The sequence below is a fragment of the Cydia pomonella genome, chromosome 11, assembly GCF_033807575.1.
Source record: "Cydia pomonella isolate Wapato2018A chromosome 11, ilCydPomo1, whole genome shotgun sequence".
Taxonomy (NCBI): Eukaryota; Metazoa; Arthropoda; class Insecta; order Lepidoptera; family Tortricidae; genus Cydia; species Cydia pomonella.
Window position 1 is genome coordinate 1,382,808 of NC_084713.1, and position 14,641 is coordinate 1,397,448.

At 36.4% G+C, this 14,641-nt stretch overlaps 1 protein-coding gene across 9 annotated transcripts in view; it reads left to right on the plus strand.

Moving 5' to 3' along the window:
• LOC133522589 (liprin-alpha-1) overlaps window positions 1-14,641 on the plus strand; it is a 282,899-nt gene that overhangs the window by 228,336 nt on the left and 39,922 nt on the right. For all 9 annotated transcript variants that reach the window (XM_061857942.1, XM_061857937.1, XM_061857941.1 and 6 more), the window contains exon 2: window positions 11,312-11,413. In XM_061857942.1, coding sequence (XP_061713926.1) covers window positions 11,312-11,413 — 102 coding nt within the window. The remainder of the gene's footprint in view (window positions 1-11,311; window positions 11,414-14,641) is intronic.

Below are 14,641 nucleotides of genomic sequence, written 5' to 3' on the forward strand. Positions count from 1 at the left end.
AAGCAGCACAGCAGTGTAAACATCTGTTGAAAAGTGTAAAAGGCAGCAGAGTAGTGTAAAAATCCGTACTAAAGTGTAGGCCGCAGTGCAACAGTGCAAAAAGCAGTGCGACAGCAAAAACAGTGGCGTAGCGGACATGTGCGCTTGCGATGCGGCGCGGCGGCGCGTGCGCGTGGCTCGGCGCGCCGTGCGGCAAGAACGGGACGGTTTGCGCGTGTCGTGTACACACCGCCTTATTGCAGGTAAGTTGGCCAACAGTAACACATATAGTCTGACAAACCAAATTTGTCAGTTAATAAGAACAAAAAAATCTATACTAATCCATTTTTTTTTTGGTGCTCGTACTAGCGTAAGACAAAGACAGTATCATTATTTTTGTTGTATATGTTTGAAATGAAATAGTCCCTGGCCAAACTAATATATAACAACTGCTACTTATGTGTACAGTTTTCAAATATTTTCACAAAAATACAATTACGTGACCTTCAACGCACGGGTCGTGAAAAACATACGCTCGTATAATTATTAACTATACTTATGTTGAAAATAAGTATCAAAATATTTTTATTTTTATTTTTATTAGATGTTTCCTTATTCACTTACATCTATATTACAGACATTAAAGCAGTAAAAACTGTGGTGAATCCTTAGAAGCCGTTAGCACCTGTTTGTATGAAAAGAAACATACTTAAGTATAGGTATTCCTTTAAGTTGGTAGTTATAGTAATTATTCTTATCAAAGTGTGTCTTTTATTTAATTTTTTCCTTTGTTTCATTTAACAAACCCTCTTTTTTTGGTTCGTTTAGTTTTTTTCGATGCATTAAAATTCAAATTAACAAAAAAAGACGGAAATGAAGAAAATAAATCAAGCCAATTGTTACTACAGATTAAATCACAGAACCAAGTTACAACTTTCATATCCGCCATCTTGGAAAACTTTTTATTACTGGCAACACCGGTAACTCAAAACAAAAGTATACAGTGGGCATTAGTTAGGAAGTTTCCAGTATCCATTCGAGCTAAAAACAGGAAAAGGGCGAGAAAAAGTATTCGTTTACACGTTGTATAAAAACTTTGATGTTGACGTGACATGACATGACTGTGTGTTTCCTAATGGAAAATATTCACTTTCAGAAAGAAAAGTTTTATTTTAAGAAGTTTGACCTTGTCTAATTTAATTTACTAATATTCAACATACATATTTACTTGACTAATCGAAATCATGTCCTATTTTTTCGTACAATTCGTGTTTTACGCCCTTCTTTGAAAAACTTTTCTATCAGCACGATTAAAAAATTCTCGACCTCACAGCACAATAACTGATTTTTGACATACACTTTAAATATTAATAACAGGTTTTTGTACGTATGAATAGCGCACGCTCAACCATTGTAAAGCTTATCTTTTTCTTTGCTATTTAAAATCCACAGGCTGCATGTAAGAAACAAGAATAATGAAATGTCGTCAGAATGTTATCGTTTCGTCCGCTTATATCCTCAGTTTCTCTTATATTTTCAGTCACTATCGTTATATTTTCAGTCTCGATCGGAAATTGATTTCGCCATATCCCGCCCGCTCGCAGCGACCAATTAAAATGCGGAATTTAAAATATTGTTTCAAGGGCTGCTGCTTAAACGGTTCTCTCTCGACGTTGGGAAAACTACCAAATTAAACTACTCGTACATGGAATCCGAGAAGCTTACGCAGTTTCAGAATTCAACTTGCTTTGATTTTGATATCACTAACTAATCATATTCCATGCTCTTTCTCTTTATAATAGAAGCGTTGACGAGAGGAGAATAGCGTTTTTTTTGTTGTTTTTCCATAGGTACTTCGGAAAAACAAAAAAAAAACGCTATTCTCTAGTGATATCAAAATCAAAGCAAGATGAATTCTGAAACTGCGTATGCCTCTCGGATTGCATGTACGAGTAGTTTAATTTGGTTGGTGGCTTAACGTCACGTCTCAGTCTAAAAGTAAATAATAGGCATTTCATACGTTGAGTACTATTGTCAGACTTTGACTGTTAATTTGTGTTCCTTTAATGTATGGGTCCCATATAGACATAGGACTCTCAAAACAAATCCGATTGACTGATACTTAATAAAAATTTGTCACCTAGCCTATTCTGATCTTTGTGTTGTGATGCCACACTTGAAGTAAAATGTTATTAATTATGTGACATGCGGTTTATCAAACAATAATAGACCTCTATGTTTTTGGGTCTTGATGCAATGGTTTTGTATAAAGGATTACCATGTCACATAGCGCCATCTAGTGGTGTTAGCGTAACTTCGTTGTTTTTTTTTTTCCCTACATTTCAAATTTAGTGCTCTTTTCAGCCAGAACTGTGTGTTGTCAGTCAAATTGTGCTACCTTTTAAAACATGTAAGATATACCTAGATTTATTCCTATTTATTTTAGTCTTTGGTTATTAAGTGCTGTTGCCTCAATGTTATGTTTTAAATGGAGTCGTATTTGTATTCTACTCGTAGATACATACAAATAATCACGATGATCAACACCTTTCAAAGCTCGACTATGCAGCTATGGTATCCTTGTACCATCGGCCACCGTTAACTTACAATTCATATACCTTAATACAAGGACATAAGGTCGCCCGATGTACAACTATGTGTTCTTGTTAGCACATCGGTTTGAATGCGGTCAGTGGGGTGTCGCTAATGAAATTCCAGGCGAGTCTTTACTAAACTAGGGTGTTCGAGGATGTTTCATTTATTAACCGACATCTAAAAGGAGGAGGTGTACGGAATGAATGTGCAGGGTAAGGGCAAGGGCAACCCAAGGATAAGATAGATTGTGTGAGAGATGATGTGAAAAGAAAGCCGGTGAATGAAGAGATGACGGTCGAAAGAGAGGTATGGAAGAAAAATGCTGGGCCGGGCGACGCCGAAGGATGTAAAAAAAGGAATTTCTCAATTTGTTGTGACAGTTATTCTTTTAGAAATATAATTATTTTATGTAATAGTATGTTTTCCGACGTATTGAAGACAACTTAAGATGGTTATACCCACTTATAAATCTACTTTAAAGTTGGTCCAATTGTCATGAAGAAATTGACGGACGTCTTCTCACCTAATGATAATGAGTATCATAGTGTTGCAGGCGTACATAGGCTACGGAGACTGCTTACCATCAAGCGGGCCGTATGCTTGTTTGCCACCGACGTAGTATAAAAAACCTAACCTCTTGAAACCCTGGAGGCTAAAGTGATTTGCAAATCGTAAATTTCTAGTAGAATTTACAAGATTTGCTCTCAGAACGCTCTATTTGGTGACGTAAAACTATATATTTTCAACCTTTAGCCTTACGTTTTCATTGTGTTTTAGTGCAAATAGCCCCACACAACGGTACGATTCCTTCGAGACTAGTAAAACAATACCCCATAACTATTAATATAATAGTCTATCACTACCGCTTGTTACCGCGCCGCGGGAGACCAGTGGCCGATGACACCCCCTTCGGGGCTGGGCTGACACCCCCCAGGGTTACCAGTTACCAATATCTAGAATTGGATAATTTCCGGATAATAAATTCCTCACAGTCCTTGACAGTCTCAGTAAATTTCGCCCGATCTCGCTTATTACCGCTGTGCACTGATACTGAGACTTATTTTTGCACTCCTGATTTTTCTGCCAATAAATGATACTTTTCAATAAAATATATACGGATATACGATTGTAAGAATAAGAAGAATAAGAATTGTTTATTTAAAGGAAAAGACCTTATTAACAAATAAAAAAATATCCTGCGGCCCCACTCTTGAGCTATGCCTTGGGCCTGTCACGTGGCAGCCAGATTCGGTTTGAAAAAAAGTAGTTACATAAAAAGCTAGTTACTCCGGTAACATACAGCCAAAGATAAGGTTAATACTACTACTAGGTTAGGTTAGAATTGTATAATCTCTCGTCGTATCTTTCAATCGCAAAACGAAATAGCTACCCATGACATGAAATGACACAAATACCTACGTAATAAAAAATGTCTACCATTAAAATTTAGAAGTTGTCCCTAACAACAAATGTGAGAATGTGACGCTATTTTAAAAGATACCGCGTGATTTCTAATTGTGTCCTAAAAACTAGAGCATAGAGTTATTGATAATCAAAATAAGTCATTTTTCTTGAAAATGCACTATTGACGAAATAAGACTTGCACCTGTTCGGTTTCTATAAAAGAAATTGTTTTGATTTCTACGCCACCTGCTTTTGCTTTATCTATCCCGGTAGACATTCTTTAATTCATGGCAACCCTGCCCGAACGAGGCACCCCGTGGCCAGCGAGCAACCGGCCTGAATTAGGCCGCAGTTCCATGGACGATAATCTATTTGCCATTAGTCGGGTCACGGACAAGTTATCAATGTTATCACTTTATCATCGATGGCGTTTACAGTCTTCGTGTTTATTATTTTCGCAATTTTCGCATGTGTAAAAAAAGTAAAGACTTCAAAAGTAGAGATAGGCCCGTTCATATAATTCCGATCGACATTCTTGTTTTGTGTACCTAAGTGGAATGCCATAATTTGATTGTTGAGTTCGCATCACGCGCGCGATCGGTCGCAACTAGTTGCGCTGGACTGCACGATTGGCTCGTATTCGTGCGTGACACCAGTGTGCTGGCCCCATTCTTGGTGCCCGTAAGGCCCGTCATTTCTTTACGAAGCAATATACTTAATGAGAAAAAGACGATGCTCAATAGATATATTAAGCACAGGAAAATCACGTTAAAGGTGTATGTCTTAAATAGAAAACTCCCGTGAGGCTCTCACGGGGTCATTTAAATATATTAAAACGGGTCACAAGTTTCGTAAGACGAACATACCACGATGTGTTTCGTTCAGTTAGAGCGTTTTCACATTGTCAGATCCGATATCGGTTGTAGATCCTACATCTGCGAAGTCAGGCCGCGGGGGCGCCGTCTTTAGCGGTCACGCACACACAACAAACATTATGCCTTTACACACAAACAAATATTATCGGACTGACAGCTGACGTGGTGGGGTAGATCACTATCGCAAGTATCGCGCGGATCCCAACAATACAAAAATTGCAATTTTAGTTATGCTTTAGCGGATTAACGGTGTCCAGCTATGCTTATATATATTTGTGTATGTTTGAATTTGTTGCTCACCGCTATTACTCCAGTAATGACGTCATGAATGTACTATCTTGACTTTATATAGATATATGAAGTAAAGTACAATGCGTACTTAATTGTTGTAAGATGCGTAATGAATTAATATTACAATATAGTTATAGTAATCATCTGTATATATCCATTATGTATATTGTTATTGTCATATTACAATAAAATAAAAAACAATTTCTTAACTTTATTTTCTCTATAATATCTAACGGATGCCCTCTTTTTCGCATAAATAGGATTGTAATATTTCCACATAGCATAACATGATTGGCATAACGCATATTTCGCATAAATGTCACTATAATAATGCTTCAATTCGCCTAATATCTAACGTTACATGTTATATCGAGCGAACCGATTAAACTGAGATATTCAACCATATCGAAGTCATAACAGATACATTTTAACATTACATTCATTTTTCGTATATAATATTTTAGCAAGAGTAATAATACTCGCTAAGGTATCAAAACGCTCTTCAAACAAAAATACGCGTCTGATATTCCGAATTCCGAGATAAATTATCAAAAAACGCAAACGTACGAACAACGCGACAATCTCATCCCTTTGAAGAGTAAATCAAAGAGGCTTTCATTCCAAAGGTCTTACCTTTAGAGCCCTAAAGGCTATATTAAAGGCAATATCCATAATCGAGAGCCAGAGGCGTATTAAATGGACTCATAAACGTGGGTGGTTAAGGTGCCGTTCGGTTTCAGACTGCACCAGCGATACTACAGCAGTATTCGGCATAGAATAACTGTCAAATGTCAAGATCAATGTTTAATTATGCCCGGATTTTTGCTATGCGGCAGCAATGCAGCACTTAAGTAGTACCGTAAAATGTGCCTACGAGTATAGACCGCGAGCCAGATTTCCATGGCCAATCGCCTTTCGGGCGATAACTCGTATAGTGGTTAACGGCTATGTATGATGAACCCTCGTAGACGTTAGCTGCCGCTCCGTTGGTGGGTTGAGTAATGGCAGCCACTGAAACACGTAAAAAAAATTAGTCATCGCCTCCTGTTTGATACTTTGTCAGATGATAGTTTAGATGCTATTGTTAATTTAAAAAATCGTCAGCCGTATCGCGGTGGAAAGAACGTCAGCTGGTCGCATGAACATGTTAAAAATAAGCGATTTAAGTACCTTTTTATGATAGTAATAACAAAATCATGAAACTTTGTATGTACTTAGCATTCCATCAGGCGTTTCAAATAAACAGATTGGATTACGCATACTTTGCGGACATAAGAGGTAAAGTCGCGTATTTTTTACATGTTCTTATGACCAGCTGACGGTCTTTCCACCGTGATACAACCGGCTGACTATTTTTTTAAAGTTATGATAGCATACTATCATTTGACAAAAGTATCAGCCGGGAGGCGTTAACTAACGATATATGCTTCTTGCCCGCGGTCTACTACTTTAGCGCATATTGTATTACTTCCCTGTATGTATACGTGCAGCCTATGGAGGTTTTATACTCAGTGCGCTTACGGGACCCTCCGGATCCAATACAATACCGCGTTCCGGGTATTGATGGGGCCGCGTCGTTTCTGCAGCGCATCAGGGATGTTCGAAGAAGCGCGCGTACAGTGCTTCTATGCGACTTTGCGTAAAGGATACACATCCCTGGTGCGCCGGGTGCGGGCCAGTCCCAACCCTATCATGTGTGCTTTAGCGGACAGATTCGACTGTCCGTACATGAGACACTGCTGTGAAATGTATGTCTCCAGCAGTGTATATATACTGTAACTGTAATATTTATATAGGCATATAGTTAAGTACATTAGGAACGTAACTCTACTAACAAGTTGTATGAGCCCATAGTTAATAGAAAATGTTTTCATTCATTTGCTCTCTATAGGTAATATTGCGCTCCAACAGTTATTAATGTTATTATATATGAAAACTATATCACAACCTCATTTAAGTGTTACAACAGTCCCAGTATTCCTTCTTCTTTCTTCTTCCTCGCGTTGTCCCGGCATATTGCCACGGCTCATGGGAGCCTGGGGTCCGCTTGACAACTGATCCCAAGATTTGGCGTAGGCACTAGTTTTTACGAAAGCGACTGCCATCTGACCTTCCAACCCAGAGGGTAAAACTAGGCCTTGTGGGGATTAGTCCGGTTTCCTCACGATGTTTTCCTTCACCGAAAAGCGACTGGTAAATATCAAATGATATTTCGTACATAAGTTCCGAAAAAGTCATTGGTGCGAGCCGGGGTTTGAACCCGCGACCTTCGGATTGCAAGTCGCACGCTCTTACCACTAGGCCACCAGCGCTGGGACAACAGTCCCAGGATTGTTTACTAATAAAGGTTCCTGAATACGAAATTATTTAATTTAGAGTATTGAATGATATTTACTTGCGGAACCCCAATCCGTAAAGGCGCCATTATGACTCTTGAAACCACATTAACGCACAGGCCAATTCGAACGTACACTGACATCAGTATGATATCTAACTGATGTCATTCAGTTATCATGCATTTCGCTCGCACTTCTCCGTACATGTAGTGACGCGGGCGAGACACACGATAACTAAATAACATGATCAAAATATCATTCTGATTTCGGTGTACGTTGGAAGAACTCGTAAACACGTGGGCGTTATAAAATAAGGCTATATGGCGAAGCCGTTACCGGGGTTTTATCTAGATCCATCGTAAAACTAATAACAAGTTACAATGTTGTAAGGCAGACCAATTCGAATGTTCACTGACATCAGAATGATATCTTAATCGGAATACAAGTACGAGAGGAATGCAGGAATTATTAGTGACATCATTTTGATGTCAGTTTACATTCTAATTAACCTGTGAATCCTTGTAAGTCATTCGAATCAATTTTAGATTTTCCTTTCTCATTAACAGACGTGTTGCATACTTTAGTCTTATTGTTTCTAAGTTAACATTTTTCGAGACTTGTTATCGACGCTTATTAGATACGAATACCCATATTTTTATGTTGTCGTTGTTACTTCTTCAACATTGATGACGATGTTTTATTATGAGACGAATAATTTAGGACCGCACTTCAAAAGATTTAACTAAAAGTTTTACTAGTCCTGATTATTACTAGTACTAGTACTGCTGGCAGTTTAAAGATCAATTAAGTATCAGTCCCACGAATCGGTTATGTATATTATGTATATATATATTTATTTATGTAATGTATGTATGTGTCTTTATGTATTTAAGTAGTTTATAATTAATTTATGTATATTAGGACTCTAATTCTTTCAATAACAATTTCTTTTAGTTTTAAACGCGCCGCCTACAATCTTTTCTGCTTTGCCCTAAGGTTGACTGGTAGAGAATGCCTCATGGCATTAAGTTCGCTTTTTGTACATTAAGTTTTTCTTTTGTGCAATAAAGTTTTAAATAAATAAATAAATAAATTATGTCATGTTATTTAATTAAAGACCTATTCAATAGAAATGGCCAATAATGTAAACAAATATGACAGATTTTGTTAGCATTTGACATATAACCTGATATACGAAGGCTATTTCACAGAAATATGAATAATTATATATTTTAACTAGGATATATACATATGGATATATATGTAGCTTAAAAAAATAGGTCCTTGAGGCATTGTACCAAGGATGCTGGCGGCATTTCCTCGTTTATCGCAATGTTACGATGTCCGAGGAAGCCGCCAGCTCTTCGGTCACCTTTTACGTCAACCAGACGCTTCGCGATTTCTGCAAATAACTAGTGCGCGCTGGGACCCCACGGACCTTGAGTTTCAACACCAAATGCTAATAACTAGGAATTGATAGAAATAAATGATTTAAGCGTATAAACTGTGATCATGATTTTCCTAAAAGGTGGCGAGATTACGAAGTTATGAAGCTAAATTGGATTGTTTACATTATTTGCAATTTTTGTTGAACTCCGCTTTACGGTGTTTTCAATTGGCTACCTGACTGTTTTTTGTAAATAATGTCAAACGATCTTGATTTTCCTGAGGATCAAATGTCTATATAGGGCTCATGGCATTTAAGCAACACAAAGGTCAGAAATGAGAGTTAAAGTCTGACGCTCGCAGTCGACGATTGAAAATGATAAGGTGATGTGACGTCACATCATAGAAGTCTGTCCTAAATGTATGGAAGATGAAGGAAATTGCCATTTTGACCCTGAAATATTGCGTTTATGTGTATAGTTGTTATACAATTTATTTTTCAATAAAATGTAAGGAATCGAATGGTACCATTTTCTTTTCTATTTTTGAAAGACAAAAAACAATTTTTTTTTTTAGACTTCGGAGCCTTGTATTTTTTTATAATCTCAATATAATTTTTTAAATTCCACTTTTTTATAATGGATGGCTCATTTTCTATCTATTTAACAAAATTTTGTTCTAATATTCAACATGTGTCAAGTACCCAATTATTAGCTATCGGTATTTTACAACTGCACAGGTCACGTCACAAGGGAAACGCTAGGCTGCCCGGAATGTAATGCATGTACGCATTCAACAGATACGCCAGTAAGCAATAACTATGCTAATATTATCACTATTACAGATACAATGATATAATTGCGTGAAATTAATTATATCTGCGACAGCTAGGACCAAAAGGAGTTAAAAGTTAAAAGGGGTTAAAAGATTTTAGGTAAGTGTAGGTACTTTATAAATGGGACGTATTGAACTCGCAAGAATCTATAAATACAATTTGAATTTTTTTTGAAGATGAATCTTTTCGTCCAATTATTAGAGTGATACGATAAAATTTCATTTTAACCTTAAATAGGTAAAAAACTTAGCTAAAAGTGCTAAAACATGCATGTTCTTGTATAAAGTTCACAAAAACACGACCAACTATTTCTATAGAATCTTCATAAAATAAAACTCAAATAAGTAGACAGATTTCATAAAATTTTCTTAGCAGTGTAAATAAGTCTACATAACTTACAAGAATATGAGAAATTTTAAACAAAACAGGAACGTCTATCCGATCACTTCACCGCTACATATAACTGGAGCTAAGTTTTATAGGTAAAAAGTTATAATACGTCGCATTTTCTGAAGCCACAATATTTCATCAAAAAACCTCAAAGCAAAGCACAATTAATTCCCCAAGAAAGTACCTAAAAGACGCCTCTGCACCGTTGTCCACAACAAAATCGTATCTTACATAACTTTACAGTTGAATATCAACTCTAAATCGTATCACTCAGGTTCAAACTTGAACAAGGCTGGTTTTATACGAGACTGTTATTCCTTTCTTCTCCTAGATTTCCCGGGAGCCTCAAATCCCCGCTTTTCAATTGTTTATAGTAGTTTCCAATCATGTTTTGAAAACTCAATAGCGTCGGTTGCCTCTTTTATTGATGTTGTACGATCAGTATTTTCTCGGCGTGTTTCAAACAACTGTAATGTCTAATGGAGGATAACAGAATTGCTCTGGATGCAATTCATGTAAACTTTTATTCGTGTTGGTGTGTTTACTTTGAAGCAAAGAGGCTATTTGGTTTTAACCTTTATTTTTAGAGCCATTATATTATTTAGGTATTGCGTACGTTATGTTATTACATATCTTAGATTTTTTTCTATAGAAAAATGTTTTTTTTTTTATATATAATCTCACCAGTTTTTTGATTCTTATCACGCAAATCTTGCAATCTTGTTTTGGTCCCATAAATGAGGCGTTACTAGCCACTCACTTGCCTCATATTTTTCAGTGATCTCTATTATTATAATAAAATAAGGGTGACAGCTGGTAACTACAGTTACCAAAAGCAATTGAGTGGCTAGTGGGGATCTCGGGATGTACTGATCTAAGGAACAAGGATATGAAGGTCCCATGATTTACCTATTTATCGGTACTGTTTAATCAACATCGTGTGAACCCTTCACGCCGCACATCACATCATTATCATTGTTTGGAAGAGATCGCTCTTTAGCGATGAGACCGCCTGCTGTCTGCCTCTATATTTAATCAATTGTTTCTTTTCTTTTCTTGTATCTTTTTACTGGGGTGTGCCAATAAAGCATATTCTATCTTTGTATCTGCCATTACTATTGGTCTATTTATTGGTTTTCGCATAGCAATTTGGTCATACCATCTTTTTAGACAATAACTAGGTCAACTTGGGTATTAATAGTAGATTTCTTTGTTCGCAGGAGTTTGCCACGCTCACGAAGGAGCTCAACCAAGCACGGGAGCAGCTGTTAGAGCGAGAGGAGGAGATCTCAGAGCTCAAGGCGGAGAGAAACAACACAAGGGTAAGTTTTGATTGGTTAAAAGTTTTACCCAGAAATCTAGATTACAAGTGGATAATCATAACGGTAAAATCAGACAAAATGTAAAACAACGTGCGTTTTAATTTTAATTTTAACTCGAGCACGCTTCACGCCCTCTATTACAGCCATCAAAATATCGGAGTGATCAAGACGCTCACAAATATCTGAACACGCCTCTATTGTCAAGGCGTGCAAGGCAAGAGTGCGTGCTCAGATATTTTTGAGAACCTCGGCCGCTCCGATATATCTAATGGCGACTGTACCAAAAAAAGTTCTCGTTAGATCCATCGGCCCGAATTCTTACTGGATCTAGCTTAAACTTTACATTTGACATTTCATCCCGTTAGTATTGGCAACCAAATTAGAACCCTAAATGAATGAACATTAAAATACGTGACTGTACGACAAAATACTCGTATTGGTACGGAAGCTGCTAAATGACTGAATTATTTAGCTCCAAAACTGTACGCAATATAAACCTGTCTGTTTTCCTCCCATACGCATTGCCTTTAGAGAAACTGAGACAAGCTGATATAGTTAATGAACCCAGCTCCAAAAATGGCAATTTTCCGTATTGATAATCTATTTTTGAATGACGTCCGAAACTGTACGCTTTTAACATAGTCAATAATTTAGTCGCAGGCCAATTCTAACGTGCGTTTATTTGTGACTGCGGCCGGCAAAACGTACCACTTTGTCGCTTGCCATAAGGCCACCTCGACAGGTTATTCGTATAAAGATACAAAGAAATCTCGTCCGTATGGCAAGCAACAAAGTGGGACGTTTTACCGGCCACGGACACATTTGATGTCAGTTAGTTATAATTCACGTGTATATTATAAGTTTAAAGAAAAATTTACAAAAATAAAAATTCTAAACGTAAATATTTTCAAAATTGCTTTCTTAAGGTAGGTAAGATATGACGATGTTAGGTATCATTTGGGCTGTATTTTACGGCTTTCATCTATTTGGCAAACCTTTATTTCACCGAAACGCTTTTCGCATAACAGACTTCGCATAATTGGTTTTCGACGAATGTTAATGTAGCAGAAACCTTATTTGTTATAATAATAATAAATACCAATATTACTTTGTCCGAAAATAAGTTTGCATTTTATTGTTTGCGCCGATTATCTTTATGAATAAACTTGACTAAGACTTATAAATACATATTACAGGAAAAATATACCTAATCACACCTCTATCTTGATAACTTGTTTGCAACGCTCAAGATTCCATTTTTGAACCACTAGCTACGCTCGTGGTAAAATTTTGGAATCTTTCGCTTGCCCAGGTATCAATCAGGCGGGCCGTATGCTTGCTTGCCACCGTCGTGGTATAAAAAAAAAAAAAAATATTAGCACGAGGAGTTATAGTATCATCTTATTTTTATAGTAATATAATAATAATTCAGCCTATATACGTCCCACTGCCGGGCACAGGCCTCCTCTCATGAGCGAGAGGGCTCCTCCTAAAATCCTAGAGGTGCCAGCTTATTTGTCACGTGAACGTGTATTTTGTCAACCTGGGTGTCTACAAAATAGATTAGCCACTTTCTCAAGCCCTTGAAAGATTTTCATCCATCGTGCATTATTCAAGACGAGTCTAGACTGAGGAGTTTTCTAGATATACGATTGCATTATGTAGTGAGGTGTTTCGAGGTTATCCCGATAAGTTGTTCTGAGAACGACTACAATAAAGTCACTTGGGAAACTGTTGCTGATAGCTGCGTATATTATCCCGAACATAGTTATAATAAATAAATACAATTAATAATACCTTCTGACGACCGGTTTGGCCTAGTGGGTAGTGACCCTGCCTCCGAAGCTGATGGTCTCGGGTTCAAATCCTGGTAAGGGCATTTATTCGTGTGAAGAGCATCGATATTTGTTCCTGAGTCATGGGTGTTATCTATGTATTTAAGTATTTATAAATATTTATATATTATATATATCGTTGTCTAAGTACCCTCAACACAAGCCTTATTGAGCTTATTGTGGGACTTAGTCAATTTGTGTAATAATGTCCTATAATATTTTTTTATTTATTTATTCTGTGCGATATGTTTTGAACCTACTTGACAGTTACGCACGTGTTAGGCTGGAAAGTCACAAGGTACGATTTTTCCTTAAAACAGCTAAAACTGATACCGTTATTGTTACATCAACGATTTATAAAAATACTGAGTGGAGTAAAAATATTTCTTATGTTCTAATCAATCTTAACGGCCTCCTAGCCTGGTCGGTAGGTAGTACGAAGTAGTGATGGGTAGGACATCAATTTAAAATGAGTTTGTATGAGTACCTCATTCTCTAAAATGAGGTGTTACAATGTCTTACTTCAAATGAGGAGAGGTACTAGCACTTTTGCAGCATCGACTATTCCATCAACTCCAACGGCAGCAAACAATATTTAATGTAAATACATATTTAGGCATTGCTAAACTTCCTTTTAAATATTTACTTGGAGTGCAATTCTGGAGGTTTAAAACAGAACTTTAACAACAGAAGACATACATTTAAGAATCAAACTAAGGAGTTAAAGTACATACATCCTATTGCAACTTAATTTGATGCTTTTATGAAACTTGTTCTAATTTAGCAGTTTATTATTTTTATTGTTAGATTGTTCAGTATCAATCCTTGCTACTTGATATCATTTTAAGTTTAACATACATATATTGAAATAAATACTAACCATAAACTACCAAACAAACAATTAACAAACTAAGGAGAACAAATCCAATATTTTTTGTACCATTATTATTTATATAGAAATTACTAACTTACCACCTCATAATTTATCAGTAATAATAGCATTGTAATATGATAACAAACGAAAGCCTCAATAACGTTCGCGCGGTAATGCCACCGGCGTGTAATATACACTTGATTTTTGTATGCAAAAGACACAAAGAAAGACCCACAGGTATATTTTATCGCGAAAACAATGATAATATATTGTTATTTTGGTATAATTATAAGAATGGTCACTGATCACTATTTATAAAACACAACTAAAGATTACGAACAACTTTTTCGAGTTTCTCGTACTATAAATATGTCAAAATCATAAATGATCGAAATACTATACGAAGCACGTTAACAAAAAGTATTACAAATTCAAATCGTTAAAATGTACATGTTTATTTCACCTATACAAATTATATTTACTTTTTTATTAATAAACTAATGTAAAATATCATATTTT